Genomic DNA, 22,363 nt, shown 5'->3' with positions numbered 1-22,363 from the left:
CTGAGGTCCAAAAACATTAATTAATTTGATCAAGATCACAAGTCATAGGAATATGGAAAGACAGATCTAAAGGGAAGAGATGACATTTAAGAAAGGAAAAGAAAAGAGAAAAAGAAGGAGCAGAGGGAGAATAGCAGAAATGGGTCCAAAGGTCTTCTGGCCTTGACAGATGGCCATTATCTGGCCATCTAGAAGTTATCCCAAACAGTGTTGTGTCCTGCTCACACCCCTCTCTCTGTTCTGAGGCCCCCCTACTCTCAACTTGTGCCCTGGTTTCCTGAATCAGAGAACAAGTAGCTCCTTGGATCTGTTTGAGGCTGTTTTTCAGGGGATCCAGCTCTCCAGGCCCTTATTGAATGAATTGCTCTCATATCACCTAATGAGATTCTAGCTGCTCCACTACTGCCTTTCCCTTTCCCTTGAAAGGGAATTCCCATTATTGGTCCCCAAGGCCCTGAGTGAAAAGGCTTTCCTAATGCCTCCAAAGGGCTGGACCCACAAGGAGAGACTGAAAGTTGCTCCTGAGTTCCACTTCCCCTCTTCATTGACGTAGCCTGCCTTCCTTTGGGGGAATACTGCTGTGTGGAATACACACCTAGGTAGAGCCAGAGATGTCACTTGAATCTAGATGTCTCCAGTGAAAAGTGGATCTGAGGTCAGAGGACTTGACTTTGAGTCTCTGTCATTTTCAACCTATGGGGCAACTGGTCAATCAAGAAAATTCATTAAGAGTGTACTATGTGCCAAGCGTTATTCAAAATGGTATGGATGCAATGGCAAAAAAGAAAACTTGATCTACTCACTTGTCTTCTATAATGATTGATAAGATAAATAGGAACAGATTTCAGACACAGAAACACGCACAGAATAGACACAAAATAGCCACAGCCTCCTTGAGTCTTCATTTTCTTGTCTATAAAATCACCCAGTTAGACTAGAGCCTCAAATGATATTATTCCTCAGTAAATAGAGGTTGGGATAGGATGGGAACTTTAGAGCAATGGGAGCCTAGTTACCCATTTAGGGAGATTGAGCAATGAACCCAAGATGAGCTTCTAAGGGCAGGTAAAGGACAGCAATTGGTGAAACAATGATCCAACGCCCAGAGATGCCTGGATAGCTTCTAGGCTATTTGTGAGGTCTCGGACATTACTTCTGAGGGACTAATTCTAGTGAATCTCGAGTGTTAGATTTGAGAAACTGCGTTTTGTGAGGTGCTGGTTTCAAAAAGATTTTAATGATACATGTGTGTGATCTCTTGCATGATAAGGGCATAATTTTGAGTGATCTTAAGGCTTTAATTTCTTTTAGGATCTCCATTCATGAATTGAGATTATTCCTTCCTTCCTTTCTCCTCTCTCTCTTACTCCCCCTCATTCTTCCCTCCCCTCTCCCTCTTCCCTTCTTTCTCCTCTTTCCCCCTCCCTCACCCTTTCTTCATTCTTTTCTTTCTTCCTTCCTTCCTCCCTCCTTTCTTTTCTTCCTCACTCCCTTCCTTCCTTCCTTCTTTTCTTCCTCCCTTGTCATAAAAAAAAAGATATTATCAACTGTTTTGTCATCATATCCTAAGGATCATGGGAACTATGTATCTGACTTGCAGCTGAAACCTTCCCTACATGTTAGCTCCCCCATTAGAAGATAAACTCCTTGGGAAGAGGGCCTGTCTGTCTTTCCTATTTGTGTCTCCAATGATTAACACAATATTTAAACATAATAAGCTTTCAATAAATATATTATTTATCCATTCTTTTAGGGATCTTTTTTTTGAGAAGAAGAAAACAAGAGTTGATTTAATTTAATAGCTAGTTAATCACTAGCTATTGGTGATTTGGTGTTTTTAAAAAATGTGTTATAACCTTTGACCATCTTTTTAAATAAATAAGCTTATTAATTTATAACTAATAAATGCAGTTTGCTTATAAGTATTTGAATTAAATTCTTACATATATTGTAAATGAAACATTGATAGGAGAAAGTTACTTTCTTTTCTTTTTTTTTTTTTCAAATTTTAGCTACATTTGCTTTGTTTTTGGAAAAAAAAAAAAAACTTTTCCTTAGCTGTGTGACCCTGGTAAGTCATTTAATCCCAATTGCCTCAGTCAAAAAAAAAAAAAACTTTTCTATTTTCCAAAATAAAAATTATCCATTTTATCTTCTGTAATATTCTCTATTATTTGTTTGATCATGAACTTTTCATTTAGCCATAGATTTGCTTTATTTTCTTCCATGTTCCTTTAATTTGTGATATTAATTTTCACATTTCTAATCATTTATTTCTCTCATTCATCAGGTTAAGATGACAAAAAAGGAAAATGACAAATGTTGACAGGCTTGTGGAAAAAAACAGGTACAATTAATATGGATAGGGCTATGAATTGAGAAAGGCATTCTGGAAAGTAACTTGGAAATATGCCTCCCCAAATTACTAACTTATACTTATCCTTTGACCCAGAACACCACTAAAAAACATCCATGTGTATAAATATACGCGCATAAATAAATGTATATATTATGTATCATATATAATAATATAATTATATCATAAATAATGATATATCATATATTATATGTCACAACTCATATATTTTCTATATTAATATAGTTAACTAGTATATTATATATTAATATATAATCATATAATATACTATACATTATAATTAACTCATATCTATTACATATATAAAATATATTATAATCATGATATTATAATATCATGTTATTATATATTATTACATAATGCCATAAGAATGATGAACTCATATGTCTTATATGAATCGATACAAAGTAAAATTGACAAAACCAGGGAAATAATTTGTACGATGACAATTTCTACTCTCACCAAATCCATCTTGCCCCTCTGGCGAGCGTGGACATTCATCTATATCAATCTGGAAAGAGTCTCATAGCAATGTGCCTTGGATTATATTCATAAACAAAAAAAATTATGAATGACTTAACAAATCTGATGAAAGCAATAGCCAAATGGTGAAGCATGCTCCCTATCTTGACAGAGCGATTATAAACTAAATATACCGAATGAAACATATATTTTCTTTATTGAACGGGAACTTATTTTCTTGAACTATGAATATTTGTTGCAAGTTTTTAAATTTTATTTTATTCTAACGAGTGGTGGGTGTGGGAAGAAGAAAAAATGCTTGTCTTAAAAATAAAACAAAATGGGGATAAAATCCTAGAGCCACCTTCTGGCAGCATTTGTGAACTACAGAATGAATAAACATTGTATGAGGAAGAAGTGTGGAACTACAGAAAGAATCCTTGGAGAAGTGTCACAATTGATAGTTTTTATTTTTTCTCTCTCTGGGCCTAGAACAGAATTTTGTCCTGAACATATTCTCAAGAAATGGTTGTTGAATTGGATAGAATAAATCCAAAGGCAAGTCAGAAGGAGACACATGGATGTGGTTTGAAGAGTTGAGGGAGTAAGCCCTCATATTGCAGTCAATTCAATTTGTTTCCCATCATCTTAGTATTTATTGACCACAACATCATCTTTTCCTCATAGTCACAAAGACTTACAATTCTTGTTGAGAAGAGAAATAGCTTTGGAAATTCTGATATATTTAGTCTGGAAAAGAGAAGACTAGATGAGACATGATCAATGAGTTGGAGTAAGTGATGTTACTGAAGGAATGAAATTTAAAAGTTTGAATTTAAGTTCCAGCTTTCTATAAAAATCAAAGAGTAAATATTGATGGTAAATCCAGAGGGCTAATAGGTTTAAACATCACCTTTGATGCTTATTACCTCTATTTTTTGGGCAAGTCATTTCCCTTTACTGGATTTCTTTTTTTCCCCTCATTTATAAAAAGAAAGAGCAACCAGAAACAAAGAATTCAAATATCAAGCAGGATACTATCATAAGTTAAGATCACTATATAGGAAGTGAGACATTTCAAAAGACAGAAGCCTACACTGAGAATAACTTACTGAAGAAAACCAATTAAAATCATAAAGGAAAAAAATGGACTTTTAAAAAAATAGAGAATTTTCTCATGAAAACGCTGAAAGAGAAAAAATAACTAAGTACAAATATGGGAATCAAGAGAACACAAAAGATGACAGAATAATTGTAAAGAAATGTCTACATTCTAATCAAAAGGAATATATTAAAGTAGTTCTTTCTGAATCCTAATGTCATAAGAGATGATTAAGGATATCTTGATATTGAGGCAGAATATTGAAAAAATATATATAAATAGGTGTTTATATTATGAAAATATTATGAGAAAAAACAAAAAGGAAATGGAAAGAATACTCAAAATGGGAGAAAATATGGAAATTATCAAGGAAAACTGCTATGATATCCCAGAACTAGAGGATAAAATGAAAATGAAAAAAATCACTTATCAATACCTAAAATCCACAAACAAAACCTCCCAGAAAAATTTTATCTAAATTTAGGGACTCACAATCTTAAAAAAATATATATTTCAAGCTGAAAGAAAGGAACCATTCAAATGTCACAGAAGCACAATCAGGATAACAGAAGATTTAACAGATATCTGCTAAAGATAAAGAAGCAGAGAACTTGGAATATGATATTCTAGAAGGCAAGAGTGTTGGAATTAAAACCAAACTCAAGAAAACTGAGTGAAGACTTTCAAGGGAAAAAATGGACATATATTGAAATAGAGGATTTTTAAGCATTCTTGATGTAAATTTGACATTCAAACACAAAATTCGAGAGAAGGATAGAAAGGTAAACATGAAAGAGAAAGTATAAAGGATTCAATAAGGTTCAACTGTTTGGCTTTCTATATGGGAAGCTATCTAGCATTGATATGCTAATTCTATGACTCATCGGTAGCAGGGAACTTGGTTCTCATTGATCAGATTATCAATCAGACGATTGTCTCAGGAGTTTGATTTATGGGAGACTAAGAAATAGTCAGAATCAGACAGATTGGGGGTGGGAGTTTCCTGAGGCAGAAAATCTAGAATCACTGACTTATTGCCAGAACAGAAGGCCCCCCCAAAAAAAAAATATCAGGGAACTACAAAATCATATTACATCATATTTTCCCCACAAAGGGATGGAGGTCTCATCTTCTGGAGCTGCTTCAAGCTGACAAGGAGCTTAGAGCTGTCCCTTTGCCCAGTAGGGTCCAGACTGAGGATGGGAGGCAAGATAACGGCAGCAGCATTCAGGGGGATGCTGGGTTTCAGAATCAGTTAGCCAATGGTATTCCTGGTGAACAAATTCATAGCGTGGAGCCTGGAGGAAACAAATCTCACAAGTAAATTTAAAATCCAGGGGCCATATATGCGCAAAAAAGAATAATTAAAAGTGGAGTTAGTAAGGACAATGGCCAGGAACCCCACCCAGAGGAATCTGGGGTGAGAGAGGTAGGAGGAATGGGAGGGGTAGGAGGAGGGGAAGGGGTGGGGTGGGGGAGATGAGACTATCATGAATATCCCTCATCCAAACAGCTTTTCCTAGGATAAATACCAAAGAATGCTTTCCCCAACGTTCTGCTTTTGTCTCCTTGAAGGGTGGGGGCAGTGTCTGAAGCAGTGTCTGTATACACAATGAAAGGAGTACTCAGATCACCTGGGGTACAAGCACCATGTTTAAAAGGTGTTAAGCATCGGGTAGAGAGGATACCAGGCAGAGTGGAGACGATAATTACTTCTTAAATGGATTTGATCTAATTCAGCAAAAACCTGAGCCTTACAGCCTTACAATTAGTAAAGGTGACAACAAAAACCAAAAAAGCAGTTTGAAGCTCCTGGGAGGGGACATATTTGTAAAATCCATCAGTCTTTCCCTAAGTATATTCCCCTCCTCCAGAAGGGCTTTAGGATGGGGGACTGAGCAGCCCTTTCACAAACTGGGCAGACCTGACAGATATGTTTAATTGTTTCTCCTAATGAAATAAAACCAGTGAAAATAGGTTTTACAAGGATTGAAGAGCATTTTTTTTAAGCGAGTAGCTTGGTGTAGGCCATAGAGAAGTTTCCCCTGGCTGGTCTCAGGATTCAGAATGTTAGTTCTCAGGAGGTTTATGAAGAAGGTTCAAGGAAGGGAGTGTGGGGGCTTTATGAGTGTGGATATCCTACAATTATTATCTTTCTGGCAAGAGGATAGTCCGGTTAAAATTATTGTCCTGATCGGGGAGGTAGATAGTACAAATGGAGCAGCATCCAGGGTGGGGATGGTGACCTTTGGGAATGGGGCCTTTGCAAATCATGCATCAGGTCGCATCTGTGGGGCTGCCTTGAGGATGCTGAGGGCACACCCAATAATCCCCACTGTCCCCACTGCCCACAGGGTTCCCTAGCCTGACTAAAGACTAAGGAGTTATCTCCCTTATGGTGGGGAACACGAAGTGACCCCAGGAGAACTAGAGAGAAAATGCTAGGCACAAAGATCTCCTAAACAACAGAAAGCAAGCTCATCTCTGGGTTATTTGAGGAGTAGAGGCTGGGCCATAGTAAGTCCCCACTGGGACTTACTTAGCTGATCTGAGGGTATTTGAAACCACCCACAAGGAGAAAAGATGTGCCCCCTTTCTTCTGAGCTGGGGAAGTAAAGGTGCCATGGTCAGGGCTAAATGGGCAGCTGAATCTGTAAGCCTGTTTCCATTACATATTTAATAGGATTTTTTGCTGTCAAAAATCCCCTTTCTTTTCATATTACCCCATGAGTGTGCAAATTATGAAAAGCATATTTGGAGTCAGTATCGATGTTCACTCTCATTTTTTCCCCAATTCTAAAAAATTTCTGAACCTGCTGGGAGTTAGAACCTCCAATGGCTGGCCCAGGGTGAGCTTAGAGGCTTCCTGGAGTAGAAGGGCTGTAGCATCCCTGCTCTAAGGCAGGAGGATAGCCCCAAAGACACCAAGTTTGACCCTACCTTTCATTAGGCTGGAGCAAGAGAGGAGTTTAGCTTTCAGAATCTGAAACACATAAGACTGTGTGGGCCTTTAATCAAAGACTTCATAGCCCTGAGTAGGGGAAGGGGGATGGAAATTAAGGGTTTGTATGGCTGAAGTCAGAGAAGCCTCTGAGTGGGGCTACAGATCAAGATACCATCTAGCCCATACTGGCCATGTGCATTAGTGGGGGTTACATTCCCCTGGATTTGTCCCCTCAAGGGCAAAAAAGAAATTGTGAGTCTTTATACAATGGGATGCAAAAGAAAGCTTCTTTAAGATCTAGAGTGGAGAACCATTGTGTCCCCTGGGATCTGAGTGGGGATAGGACAGGGTCATTAAAGCTGGGAGGGCATGAGTAGCTGATCAAGGGATTCCTGGATCCCAGACAGGAATCTACTTCCTCCCAGATTTCAGAAGGAATCTGGGAGAACTTTGAGAGAAGCAGAAAAAGATCACCAGGTCTGAGAAGGAAAAATTGGGTCCCCAATTTCACCAATAAGGGAGCACCCCAATAAGGGAGCAGAAGGGAATAAAGGGAAAGGAGAGTTTAAATACCAGGTCGCCGAACTGGCAGGGCAGAGGGGATGTCTCAAAACAGTTCTTAAGTTTTCCTTCAATCCCCATTACTTTACTGGAGGCGGGACAGGTGAGACCAAAGTGCTGGAGTAAGACAGAAAACAAGGCCCCTGTATTCCTGCCACATCCAAAGTTACCCTGGGTTCAGCCATTGTGATGGAATTAAGGGGGAGCCTAACCAAGCAACTATATTGCCCAGCTGGACAATTCTTAGGGCTTTGGTGGGCTGTGCTGTTTGATACCTCCCCTCACTCTGTGAAGGGGGAAAGGAGTTCACACCTCACACCTGGAGGTAAACTGATAAGGCTTAACATGTTGACAATAACTCCAAGTAACTTAGTTAACAATTTTAGAATTTTCCTAAATCATAGCCAAATAGTTTTAGCTGTTTTTATTCCCTTAAATAAATCTCCCTTTTGTTTTAGGGAGAAAATAGGACAATTCTTAAAATTAAGATAGAACAGATTTTAAAATGGACTTAACTGTAGTTAATGAGCCTAGACAAACTGAATTGTAATCTGGTTATTTTCCACTTCGTGGAATTCATTTCTCTTTGGTGAGCCAGGGAAAGGTGTCAATTTTTATTGACAGGGCCTTCAGAAGTCTGACTCTGGATAACTAGAGTTTTCAAAGTGGTGGCAAACTGCTTTTCTGTTTTCCTGAAGTTGCAAAACTCTTCTGTTAACACTTATCAGTACAAAAAGATCCCTTTAGTGGGTTTTCCTTTAAAAATTGCTTTTACTATCCTATTTCAAATAAATAATACCAAATTACACACAGAGAGAAATCACTTATCTGTTGGTCATATTAAAAAAAATAGTTATCAAATATGAGGCAATTATATCCAATAAAGCAGTTATCCTTCACATAGCATGTTTTATTCTAGCTCTTCCGCAATTATGTGGTCTTCATAATAACAACTCTTATTTCTCTTTACAAATTAGACAAGTGGACAGAGATAAAATAATTTGCCATAAATTTCATAGCTAATACATATTCATAATTGAGAGAGAGAATGGTGGTCTTACCAAATGCAGAGGCTGAGTGGCTTTCTGGGAGCTGCCAGGAGTACCCAGATCCTTCCCAGGCAGTTCTTGGACAGAACCTGCTGGAAACTGGGGTGACTGTAGGGTATTCCTTTGATGGTAGTCTCCGGTGCCAGAGCTCAGGAAATGCTATCCATGGAGCCTGACTCCCACTTCATCCCCATTCCCCCAGGCTGAGTATTTGGGCATGATTGGGTAGGGTCTCCCCGGGTTTTACTTCCCCTATTTCTGCAGATGAGGCAGAATTTGAATTTCCCTACAGTTCTCATATGAGAAGAGTCAGCAGACAGAGAGACTTGTAGCAATCCCCACAACTAAGATGTTTCAGGAATTTTTCTTGCAATTTTAAAATGACTAATTGCCAAACTTGCTGATCATTGCTTTCAAAATTTTGAGAATTTGCTAAGATGTTTTGCTCTCAAAACTTAAAAAAAAATTAGACTTCCTAAGAAATTTCCCCAGCATTCTAACTATAGCATAGAGGCTTTTTTTCTTACTGGTTGTATTTGAAATCTTTCCAGGTAACAAAATCTAGCTCACAGAACAAACATGACACAGATATTCTGCAGAGATGCAGACACACACAAAATGACATGAAAGGGGACTTTCCCATTTTTGCCAAAAGCCATTCCCCCCTCTATCCCCTCATCCCTCCCACCCCCGACATTGTAACTTCTTGATGAGACAGTCTTTTTGTTAGTATTTCAAGAACTTAGATTAATGCTTTGCACAAAGTAGGTGCTTATTAAATTAGAACAAGATAAATGATCTTGAGCAAGATAAAAAATCTGCCATCTAGGGGAGGAGGTGGTGGAAAGGAGGGGAATAATTGAAACAGAAGGGTCAATGATTTTTCTTGCTCCTAGAATTGTCCCAAAGATGTTTTTAGTGACTCCACAGAGGAGAGGCCAATTGCTTATTGTACTAACACTTTAAAAATTACAAACAAATAAACAAAAACTCAACAATCATTTTATCCATCTGTGCAACAGTTATCTGAAATGTAAAATGTTGAATAGGGGGATAGAGAATCTCCCCAAAATCGATTCCAATATTCTATTGAATGTAATATGAGAATGAGAAAATTAAAATGAATAATTCACATTTCTATGATGCAGAAACTTTGTAAAGACTTTCCTGTGTATTTTTGGTTTGGAAAAGAGAAAACTCCGAGTTTAGGAGTGAGGATTATGATAGCTATCTTTATTTTTTGCAAGGTTGTTACGGGATCAAAGGATCAATCTTATTCCATTTGACTGTGGCAAGGTACAGTCAGGTAAAATGAGATAGAATTTGAAAAGAGGTCATTTCAGATTTGTGAGGAAAAAAATTTCTGAAGAATCCAAACTAGACATCTATCCATCTGGTATAGGATGTTAGGATGAAATGTAGATGGCCAGTGGAGTAACATATTATCGTATGATTCTGTGATTCTTCAAAACCACTCTAGGAGAACGGTAGTACAAATATCATGGCATCTTATTTACACATGAGTAAACTGAAACTCTTATTTAAGTGCAATTTAATTGTCTTTGTGTCCCAGTGAATGAAAGAGTAGTTGGTTTGACCACATAATACCAAAACAAAAGAAAACAAAACAAAAAACCTCACTCTTTAACGCTGTTAATAGGATGTTAACTTTACCCAGGTGTTTTCTGGGCAAACCTTCCATAGAAAATGACTAAAGTATTTATGGAATTGTTTTAAGGAATTAATCATGTGCTTACTAAATGCCAACTCCTGTGCTAAATTGTGACAATACAAGTGCCTTCTGATGATTTATAGTAATTTAGAGCCAGCTAAAGTGGATCAGTGGATAGAGCACTAGGCTTGAAAATTCATCTTAATGAGTTCAAATCAGACTTAGATCATTTACTAGCTGTGAGATCTTGGGCAAGTCACTTAACCCTCTTTACCTCAGTTTCCTCATGTGTAAAATGAGCTGGTATTTCTATACGTATCTTTGCCAAGAAAGCCCCAAAATGGCATTACGAAGTCAGACAAATTGAAATGACTGAACAATAAAAATTCATAACTAATCATTACTATACTCCAGATAGAGAAATTAAAAAGACAGGATTGGCTGGTGTTAGAATGCAGGTCTCTTCATTTTCATCAAAGATTTTTTTTCCATGAGAAAACTCAAGTCTTCTCTCTGTCCCCCCCACATCCAAAGTTTGTATGTTCATAAGGGAGATAGTGCTCATGCTTGGGGAATTTAGGAGATGGTTCCTAAGTTACTCTTTGTAAGAAGGAAAAACAAGGTGTGAACACATTTCAGAATGTGGGACAAAGGCAGAGAGATGGGAAAAAGTATTGTAGGTGGGAAGTAGAAGCCAAATTGAATGTTATGGAGAAAGTAGTATTAAGAATATAATAAAACTAAATGGAAAAAGTAGATGGAAGGTTTTAAATATCAAGCTGAGGATTCTGAATCTCCTTTAGATTAGTGGCTCTTAGCTTTTTTCTGTATGTCCTGGACATTCATGGAAGCCTGGAGAAGCCTATAAACTGGTTCTTAGAATATAAGTAATAAGATAATAATAATAACTACAATTAGAAAAGAACCCAAATTACATTGAAATCCAACTATAAAAGTACTCAAAAACAAAAGGAAAAAAAAGTTCATGGAACCCTAGTTAAGAATCCCTACCTGTATTTTTACCTTATTTCTAAATCCATTTTTTCTTGTGCCCCAAGATAACTATATAAATATATATATATACATAAAATGTATTTAACATGTACTTTAACATATTAAACACACATTGGACTATCTGCCATCTAGGGGAGGGGGTGGGGAGGAGGGGAAAAATTGGAACAGAAGGGTCAATGCTGAAAAATTACCCTTGCATATGTCTTGTAAATAAAAAGCTATAATTAAAAAATAAATTATATATATAAAAAAAGAATCCTTATCTGGAACAATACTTTATATATGTATATGTGTGAATTGCATTTGATTATTTAAGACACTATTTCAGAAGTCTCGATTGGAGAGATGGTGAAGATCTGACCTCTTTAGGTGGGTGAGAGAAAGAAAAGGGGATAGAGGCAATAAATGCATCTAGGCTGTGTATTAAAATGAGGATTGAGAGAACTGAAGATGACTGGTATGAGGAATATCAAGAGATACTAAAGTCACAGAAACTTATGTTCAAAGATCAAGGATGTTGGACAGTATTGAATATTGGTGAAGACTAAAGATAGCTGAGGAATAAGAAAAACTTTTTTTTTTCATTTTGTAGCTGAAGGTACATGAGGGTGGGAAGCCGGAGGATGTGACAAGCCAAGACTTAGACACAATAAGGTGTGAAGACTGAAGCGTTAACTCTCCCTGACTCGAGGTACATTCAAAGAAGAGCCACGTAAAAGCCAAGATGTGAACTCGAGACCTCGAAGAGGGCCTCTTCCTCTGAGCACAGCAAGTTTGGATCCCTAGAAAGGGGCTCATTATTTTGTTTGAGTTAATTGAGCTTTTGTTAAATGCTATATGCCAAAGGCCCAACTTTGCCCACACTGATTCCACAAATACAAGAAATGAAATGATCTCTATTCACAAGAGCTTCTAACTGGGGAGAGAATACATGGAACCTAAATATAAAAAACTCTAGAGTATCTTGAAGGTGAGAACACCAGCTGGAAGGGACATTGTCTTAGACCTCCGACCTCCTCTTCCCATAATACTTAGCATGTACTAAACACTTAGTTATAAAAGTCTTTGACTAATTGATTCATTCATTCAGGAGAGGAGGGAACGGAGCCTCTGAGGGAAGTGCCTCCATCATGCTCTTATAGAGAAAGAAAAGGTTTAAAACTGCCATACTTACAACAGTGAGAAAGCTGCTTACTTTGAAATTAATCCCAGCCCCCAAACCTTTGGTAAAGGGGAGGGGACAAGTGCATGCAGTAGCATAAATACTGCTCCCTCCCCCAGTAGAAGACTTGACTTTGGAGGCAGCAAGAGATTCGTGACCATTCGTCTTCACTCCTTGGTGCTGAACAATGCAGAGTAAGAGCAAACGGGATGGGACTTTGGGGGATATCGATGGGATGGGAGCCTAATGTCTCTGAAAGGCAGAGGACTGGGAAGGGTCTTGGAGATGAGGTTGATCTGGTAAAACAGATAGTGAGATGAATCCAGAGGAGAGCGAGGGGAAGTTCTAAGAGAACCCAGAGCAAGGGGAGATCATTTTGTCCAAGTTAGAGATGAGGAAAGAGAGTGTAAGAGGGCTCATATGAGCTGATATTTGAAGGAAGAACTCTAACAGAAGGAGCTATACAGAGATAGATGTCCAGGTTCAGAAATGACATGAGGCAGGAAAGTGGAATGAATCCTTGGGGTGACTCTCCTGCCTTCATCACTTCTCCACTAAGACCAAGGACTCAGGCTGATCTCGAGGTCCTCCAGAAAGCTAGCCTGAACATAGCAATGGATTTTCATCTCAATGTTGGCTGTAAATTTCCCTCCCTTTTTCCCCTATTCTCCTCCAGCTTCACAGGTCACTCCACTCAACGTTTGTGTTGAATAAATGTAAGAACAGGGATGATGACCAGACAAAAACAAAGGCAACAACAAAGAAGACAGAGACCAGTAAAATTAGGAATAATAAGCCCCAGGCAGTTAACAGGACTAAAAGTGTCAATCCAGACATGGCTGTTCGGAGAAGGAGCATCTCACCGCCCAGAAGTCAGGTATGTGAGGATTCCTGGTTTCCTGCTCTTTCCCTCAACTCTCACTTTCTCCTCCACCAGAAAACCTAGTCTATCCTTCCAAATCTCACACATTTGAGCCTCACCTCCCCATCGGTTAACTGAAGTAGTATCTCACAAAAGAGAAACTGGGAACTGAGACTAGGATGATCAAAAAGGAACATCTTTGGCTTCCAGGAGAGAGGAGCCTCGAGTCAAGGAATCCATTAAGCATTTATTAAATGGCTACTAAATGACTAAATTTATTAAATGACTTAAATGTGTTTAATGATTACTGGTTCTTGGGGTGCAAAGAAAGGCCAAAAAAAACCCTGTTCCCAAGAAGTTTACACTTCTAATGAAGGAGACAACATGTAAAGACTTTTTGCAGAAGATAAAACTGTTTGAGACTCGAAGGAAGCCAGAAGGTGTAGGTGAGGAGGTAGAGACTTCTAGGGATCGTCTGAAAATGCCTGGATTTGACAGATGGAGAACCTGTGCTGTGTGAGAAACAGGAAGGCCCATGTTAGAGTACTGGAAGGAAAAAGACTGGAAAGATTGCTTAAAAGGGACTGAATTTTGAAGGGATTTAATATCCAAGCAGAAAATATATAATTATATTTGTTCCTGTAAGTAATGAGGAGACACTGGAATTTATTCAATTCTTGGGTGACATCATTAGTCCTGTACTTTAGGAAGATCGTTTTGGTAATTGATTGGACAATGGGCTGCAATGGGGAGGGGTTTTAATTAGGGAAAAGTAGAAAGCTATTGAAGTAGTTCAAGCATGAGCTTATAAGGGCCTGCTCCAGGGCAATATCAGTGTTAGAAGGAGCTGAATAAAGCAGTTGTTGCAAAAAGTAGAAATAAAAGGATTGGGAAATGATTTTACTTGAGGTGTGAGGGTAAAGAAATTAGGTTGTGAGCTTGAGAGATTGGGATGATCCCTGTTGCATTTTTAATATCAGGGAATTTAAGATGAAGAAAAGATTTGGGGGAAATATTACAAGTTTGATTACATATCTGTTGAGCATAAGTATATGTGATTTTGTTCCAGTTTGAGATGTCCAACAGGTAGTTGGAAATTTGAGAATGAAGGTCAAGAGAGTTATTAGGAATGGAGATTTAGATGTGAGAATCAATTGCATGGAGGTGGGTGTTGAGTCTATGGGGGCTGATGAGGTCACTAAATTAAATAATAGAGGAAGAAGGGGAAAAGTCCTAGAACAGAGCTTTAGGGAATACCATTATTAGTTGGTGAGACCCGGATAAAGGGGAATGAAAAGGGAAGGTCATAAAAACACTAAAATAGAGTAGTGTTGTGGAATACTAGAAAAAGAAAGTGAGGAAAGTATTGAGAAGAAAAGATAGTTAATATCAAAGATTCGGTGAGTACCAGAAGGGGGAGGATAGAGAAGAATAATTAAATTTGGCAATTAAGATTAGCCAGAATGTTTTTCATCCTGACATTCCCTCCAAAAGATGAAGTCTTGAAATGCATGAAGGCTCTTCACTAATGCATGATGGGAAGGCACATCACAGATTCAAAGATATATCAGAAGGAATGGAACAGAAAAAAACACTGTATAGAGACAGATCTGGGTTTCAGTCTGGTTTGACCATGTAATATCTGTGTGATCTTGAGTGAATTCCAGAGTCAACAGGAGTCTCAGTTTCATTATCCACAAAGATCAGAGCTAAAATCTGGGTCTTTTTATCTCCTGGGATGATAAGGAAGATCAAAAAATTATACTTTCTATTTCTATGTTACTGTACAGTTTGCAAAGTGCTTCACCCACACCACCTTTTGATATAAGTGTTAAGTGAATGACACTATCGTCAATGTATCTCTCAGTGTGACTGTTACCAACACTATTTTATGGATGAAGATATCCATTCAGTGCTCAGCATAGTGCTTGGCTTATTGGCCCACCAGAAATGAGAAGCATTCACTGACTCGTTATTCTTTCTTGGAGTTACTAACTTGTAAAATAAAGATTTAAAGCTCAGTTCCCATGATTCCAAGATCGATTCTCTATCTTCTACTTGAAGTGTATTCTATACTTGATGTGCAGTTGGAGAGAGATTTCTGATCCAAAAGTTCATGGACAATTTGTGCCCAACATGTGGTAGAGCTTTCTGAGCTCACATTGCTGTGTACCTTGACTCTTCAACACAAGGGCATAGTTGAGGTCCTCTTTGAGCATGAAGGACAATAATCAACCAGCCAACAACTGAAGTAGATGTGAATGGATTTTGCAAAGTATGCTGTGCATTTCCGAGAGTCAGCAGAGCATATTGGATAGAGGGCTGGGTACGGCATCAAGAATGTTTGGGTTGGAATCCATCCCCTGATATTTAACTAGCTATGTGACCTTAGAGAAATTTTGAAACCAGTCTCTGTTTTGTGATGATGATGATTTTGAGGAGAGTGAGTCAAGTCAAGAAGCACTGGCTAAGCCCTTACCCTATGCCAGGCACTGTGCTAAGTTCTATGAATTTCATGAACTTACATTTTAACCAGAGGAGACACCACAAAAAGAAGGCTGCAAAGATAGGTGTGAACATTCTCTTGGGATATTGTAGGAAAAGTCCAAAAACTAAGGACAGCAGTATGGAGAAGAGATGGTGGAAAAAAACAGGAGGATTCTGGAGAAACATATAGGATGACAGATTTAGAACTGGAAGGAACCTCAGCGACCATTAAGTCCATCCCTATTACATTTTACAGAGGACACTGAGCTCTGAAGAAGGAGGGTAACTTTTCCAAGGTCAGAGACAGAATATGAATCCAAATCTTCCTGATTCCAAGTCCAGCTCTCAGTCTACTGCATAATGTTGCTAGGTGTCCTCCAAATCTTCCAAGAAATTAGAAGTTTAACTTAGTTTACCATTTTTTATTGAAATAACTGTCAGCTGAGATTTCTTCACACAGAAAATATTCTGTGTGATGTGTGTGTGTGTGTGTGTGTGTGTGTGTGTGTGTAGTGCAGATGAGTCAGTGATGATGGAAGCATATAAGAGGTTGGAGCAAGTTTGAAAAGCTTACTAGCACCTTTACTATTTGAATTTATTTATTTTAACTTACTGAAGAAAATATGTATTTCCATAACTTAGTATGATAATATTCCATAATCGGTATGATGATAATAATAGCAAGAGATGATCGCATATGCAACAGCAAATCTATTCCAGGACAGCACTACACACTGAAGTGGGAGGTCTAAGGCGATGCTTAGGAGTGAAGTCTGGGATTGAGTCAACACTTATTTTCTCACTGATCTTCTTTCTTTTTCTTCTGTAGGTTTCAACCTTAACGAGATTCCTGGAAGACCAAAGGAGCCAACATTCTCATGATATTTCTGTACATTCTTCATTTTCCCTGCCTTCTCCCTTGATGCCTTCCTTCAGGCACCAGTCACGACAATCACCTCATGCACCCTATGGACAAGGCATCTCTCCTCCCTACTTAAACAATTTCACTTCTGGAATTCCGCTGCCCTCTCCTTTTTCTTATGTTGATCCTTTCTTCCGAAGACCACCTGAGAGGGCTCAAGCTTCAAACCAATTCCTGACCTCCCCCTCTTTCTGGAGCTCATCCCAAAGACAACCATTTATGGAGTGTAATGGTGAAATGTGCTTTCATTCAAGAAATCTTGAATCTAGAGGGAGTCAGTCACCAGCAACCCAAGTTACAAGGCTGGAAAAAGGTAATGACTCTATTTCTTAGCAAAGTTATTTTTCTTTTGATCAAAATTCCCCTCTATTTATACTTGCCAGGACCAACCACCAAACAATGTGTTCTGTGGGCTCATCACTAGTTAAGTGCCGGAGATGCCCAAAAAAGGCCCAAGAAATCCCTGTTCTTAGGGAATTCACATTCTTAATGGAACTCCTAATCTGGATAACCGTGAACACTTCTTCAATGACTTGGTCTGTTTAGCTTTCTCTCATCTCCACATTGTTTGAATAATCTCCCCCTAAAATATATGTTCTATCATTTCGCCCTCGAAAAAAATAACAATCTCCAACCACTTTTTTGAGCATTTGAGTGGATAGTTGAGAATTATGCAAATGGATCAAAGAGTTTCTATTTCTGTTAATAATTTCTCATAATCAATATTCAGACAAAATGGAAGAGAATCATCTGTTGGATAGAGTGGTGTCATGGAATTCTAGAAAGAGAGGGGGAGAAAAGTATTAAGGAGAAGAGATTACTCTATCCAGTAGTGTAATAAAGGATTCTCTTCCATTTTATCTGAATATTGAGTAAAGTGTGCTTCCAGATCCTCTGCTGTTTTGTTCCTCCATCTATTCTGAATCCAATCTATCTAATGTATGAGATTGAATGAACTGAGGCAATTAAGGTCTTCATTTTTTATTTCTTTTCAGATACTTCTGGAACAAACTATAACTTCAATGATTGCTATGCTTCCCCTTCTACGATGCTGAAATTTGGAGCTACTTCTAGCCTGGACTCTAGGGATGATTACCCACCAATTTTCCATATTCCTTTAAAATCAGACACACCAACGGATAAACATTTTTCATTAATACATCAGGTAGGAATAACTTTTATTAATCCTAGACTTTTCTCCTTTCTCACAATATGTAAATCAGTTACCAAATCTTATCATTTTGGTCTTTACAACTCTTACATTCATTTTCTTTTCATTCATATGACCGCCATCCTACTTCATAAACTTTGTTTTGGACTAATAAAACATTTCTTCAAAAGGGATCCTGGATTCATTCCAGTCTCTCTCCTCTTCAGTAAAACTCCCACAAAGTCAACCAAAAAATGTTTCCAAAACAAATCTTATGACATTCCACAGCTCAAGAATCTTCATTGACTCCCTGTTATTTTTGGGACTAACTGAAATCTCCTCAGCTTGGGAGCTGAAACCCTTCAGCTTCTCTGTGCAAGCTTATTTTGCATTATTCTATCACTCCATATTTCAGATAAACTGGACCATTCTTCTCCACCTCAATATTCTGTCCCCTAGCTTTCCAAGGTGGGATGGATTATTTCCATCTCCTACCTCCCTCATCCTTCATTGTCAAGAACAGGATGATCTCCGCTTTGGGGATGCTTGCTCCTTCCTATATCTCCAATGCAGAACTCACTTTAATGCTCTAAATATCTGATATCTCTTCTACAAGAATAATTTCTTAACTCTCATTGTTCCTTGCGCCTTCTTCAAAGTGTTAGGTACATGCCGTTTTATTTACTCACTGTAAGTAGCTAGTATGATGTTAGACAATTCTATTTTTTTTTATATTTTCAACATTTATACTATTCTTTACCTTCAGTAGATGCTTACTTAACTAATCAACCCTCAAGTGTGTAATTTGTGCCTTGGATATGTCAGACATTCTGCTAAGTTTTTAGGCTGGATTTGAATATTTCATGTCAACACTCTATAACTGTCCTATTCCCTTTCTCCATTCCCATGTCTCATCACCTAAGTAGATCACATTGCAAATGGTCTTCTGACTTGGTATACCTTCAAGTTGGATTTGGCTAAAACCATTTTATAAGTTAAATTGCTCTATTTCCTTCAAAGAACCTTTGAATACTTAGCTAGCTTAGCTTCACTTCAATTCTTGACAACCTTCTAACAATGATCAATCTCAAGGACATTGACTCCAGTGACTCTATGGAAAAAAAAATACCAGCTACTTGTTGAACCAATAGGACTTTCCAGAATCTGTAGTCCCCTCTCCTAACATCAAGATTAATCAGAGTTTGAAGAATTGCAATTGAAAAAAAAACCATGATGAATGAACAAGAATTCATTTCAAAATCACATCTTAATTTCTTGCAAGCATTCAAACACAAATTTTCTTTAATCCTCGTAAGGAAAAGAGTTAATATATCTTTCAGGAAAGGATTCTTTCAAACTTGTGAGGTCTAGAAAAGATAGACAGCTATCCCTTCCACATTGTGGGGAGTACAAATAAGGCATTTTATCTTGGAAATCTATACAAAAAATTTGGCCCTCTCTTCATATCAAAGAAGGAGTCTGAATCATCATGGCATTAAAAGATAAACTATATTGGTATTATATAATACCATTCACATATTTTATGTATTTCTGAGTTTCTAATTTTTTTCTTTGTTATCTGCTGGCCTTGTCTTATTGTTTGTGGCTTCTTCAAATTTCCACACATACCTCTTAACTGCCATTAATTTCTTATGTTGAACAATAAGGTGCCAATAAATACAATGGGAAAAGTTGAGATGTGGAAGGATGATTGTAGATGTCACTCTCATAATTTTTCCAAATGATGCCTCCAGGCTCTCACACTAATTTGTGCTCCTAAACTCTCAGCGCTCATGTAATTCATTAAAAACAACTGAGGCTATTTGTTAAGAACTCTCCCTAGCTACATAGATTACTGGACTTAAAGTTAGGTGGATATGAGTTCAAATAAAATCTTAGGTACTACTTTGTGTAACCATCTCTCTTCTGTTAAGTGGCACAGAGAGTGGAGTCTTGAAGAATCAGGAAGATCTTACTAGTTGTGTGATCCTGAAAAGTGTTTTAACTTCTATTTGCCTCAGGTTCCTCAACTTTAAAATGGTGACAATAATGGCATCTACCTCCCAGGATTGTTCTAAGGATCAAATGAGATATCTATAAAAGCACTTAACACAGTACCTGACACATAATAGACTATATAAATGATTATTCTTTCCTTCTCCCCTCCTCCCCTCTTTTTCTCATATTTCTAAGATAGGTTTCCCTGCTATCTCACCGTACTGGAGATATTGAATTGGAAAGGTCCTTAGACTTCCAACCTCATACCTAATAATAATACAGAACACTTTCTTTCAGCATCCTGACTCTTATTTTAAGGGTTCTTTCCTTGTGGTCTGTGAATTAACAGACCTGTTAATATAACAGAAAAAAAGAAAAAAACATTATTTTTTTTTCTTTGTAATGGTTTTCATGTATTTAATTTTTATGAATTTAACATGCTATTCTGAAAAGTGGTTCAAAAGTTTCACCAGATGGGCAAAGGGATTTATGTCACAAAAGATTTATGAACTCCATATTTTATTTGAACCCTTTAAAATGATGGAGAACTCATGGTACCTACCAACTGAGGTACACCTGAGTATAAGATGCTACTTAAATTATACTGTCGGCCTATTTATCTATCAGTCTATCATTTCAATATATATGTGTATATATGTGAATGTTATATATGTATGAGTATATAAAATATTCAGGGGCACCTACAGGTTGTATAGTGAAGAGAATGCTAGACTTAGAATCAGGAAAACTTGATTCAGCTCCAGACACTTACTAGCTGAGTAATCCTATTTACCTCAGTTTCCTTATCTGTAAAATGAACTGGAAAAGGAGATTGCCAACCCCTACAGTATCTCTGCCAAGAAGACCCCAAATAATGTCCCAAAGAATTGAGCATAACTGAAATGGCTTAACAACAGCGAATATAAGATATGCTACTGTTTCTGAAAAATCTGATACACTCAATTTTGAGTAGAACAAGTAAGGTTTAGGGGTAAAATTAAAGGGGGTAAATTCAAGAATATTTTATAGATTAAAGAACATTGACAATGTAGTCTGATGACTTAGTTACTAAGGAGCTGGGTGATCATGTCAAATCATCTCATCTCTCAAGGCCTCAGTTTATTTACCTAGAAAAAAGAATGGAGTTAAACTAGATGATTCATAAGCTTCCTTCTTTCCCCTGATGCCAGTCTCTAACTTTTTTTTCATACAGAACTTCCCACCACCTCCACCTATCAGGTACAACTTAACCCCACCAAAGTCCTTAACTGATCCTGAAGAGGATCCTTTGGGAAACCTCTTTAAATTACTTCAGACTGACCTGGCCCCCAAAAGAGCAAGATATTTCCTGGAAGATATAGATTCCGATGCAGACACCACATCTACCATCTCAGCTGAATGTCGTCCAGAAGACCATTCCAAACGCTGTCCACATCACATAACTCCCCAAGAAGGAATGAAAAAAGATTATCAGGCTCCAGAATGTGACTTCAGCAGCTCAACAGAATGTGACTCCAGCAGCTCAGCAGAATGTGATTCCAGCAGCTCGACAGAATGTGATTCCAGCAGCTCAGCAGAATGTGACTCCAGCAGCTCAACAGAGGGACGTTCTGATGATTATATTATAGATGAGGAGACTGATGATTATATTATAGATGTGGAGACGGTAGAAAATTAAAGCCAGGATGTTGTCTATGATTGCTTGTGTTGTAGAATTTTTGACGAAATCTTCCTCCTCAACGTGGCTCTTTTCAACAACGAGATGATTCAAACCAATTCCAATGGTTCAGTGATGAAGAAAACCATCGACACCCAGAGAGGACTGTGGGAACTGAGTGTAGACCACAGCATAGCATTCTCACTCTCTCTGTTGTTGTTTGCTTGCATTTTGTTTTGTTTCTCAGGTTTCCTTCTTCAACTGATTTTTCTTGTGCAGCAAGATTACTGTATAAATATGTCTATATACATATACACATATATATATAGGATATAACATTTTAAAAACATATTTAACATGTATTGGACTACCTGTCATCTAGGGGAGGAGGTGGGGGAAAGGAGGGGAAAATTTAGAACAGAAGGTTTTTCAAGGGTCAATATTGAAAAATTACCCATGCTATATTTTGTAAGTTAAAAAGCTTTAATAAAATTTTTTCAAAAAGAAAGCTTCCTCCTCAGACCAGATTTGCAGAGCAATTACTCTCAGGAGTTGGAGAAGTTTGATCTCTCAGTTCACTGTTTAGTCATTCTCTCCTGCCTTCAGAATCAAATTTACCATCATCTTTCTTGGGTTTTTGTTGTTTTCACTGGCACAACAGCAGACATTTCCAAACTACTAATGCAAATTCAATTACCACTAGTCCTTTAAGTATATCCTTTACTTCTGGAAAACAATTGGAAACCTACCCTATGAAGTTATCCTTTCCACATCACAAGGGTTATGGGTGTGCTGTCTCCACAATCTAGAAAATCCATGTAAAAATTTCTCCCCTCCCTGGATAAGAGAGAACTGAATTATTATGGTACTAAAAGATAAAATATGTTGACATCATATTATACTACACATATATTTTATGCATTTCTGAGTTCCTAAAATTCTGT

General features: G+C 37.7%; 1 protein-coding gene across 4 annotated transcripts; it reads left to right on the top strand.

Moving 5' to 3' along the window:
* Positions 1-7,681: 7,681 nt before the first annotated feature.
* LOC127556457 (uncharacterized) lies at positions 7,682-21,458 on the top strand. 4 transcript variants are annotated; one of them, XM_051989621.1, is made up of 6 exons: positions 7,682-7,771; positions 11,774-12,537; positions 13,020-13,220; positions 16,522-16,927; positions 17,610-17,779; positions 20,976-21,458. In XM_051989621.1, exons 3-6 carry the CDS (start codon positions 13,179-13,181, stop codon positions 21,438-21,440), a joined length of 1,083 nt encoding a protein of 360 aa, XP_051845581.1. In that variant the 5' UTR covers positions 7,682-7,771; positions 11,774-12,537; positions 13,020-13,178; the 3' UTR covers positions 21,441-21,458. The 4 variants fall into 4 exon arrangements, with proteins under 4 accessions (XP_051845581.1, XP_051845584.1, XP_051845583.1 ...); XM_051989623.1 differs by lacking the exon at positions 7,682-7,771 and having other exon boundaries at positions 11,774-11,872; XM_051989622.1 differs by lacking the exon at positions 7,682-7,771 and having other exon boundaries at positions 11,774-12,151.
* Positions 21,459-22,363: the final 905 nt, after the last annotated feature.

This window comes from Antechinus flavipes, chromosome 3 (genome assembly GCF_016432865.1).
Source record: "Antechinus flavipes isolate AdamAnt ecotype Samford, QLD, Australia chromosome 3, AdamAnt_v2, whole genome shotgun sequence".
NCBI lineage: Eukaryota > Metazoa > Chordata > Mammalia > Dasyuromorphia > Dasyuridae > Antechinus > Antechinus flavipes.
The sequence above is the reverse complement of the archived record's forward strand: the minus strand, read 5'-3'. Positions and strand labels throughout refer to the sequence as shown.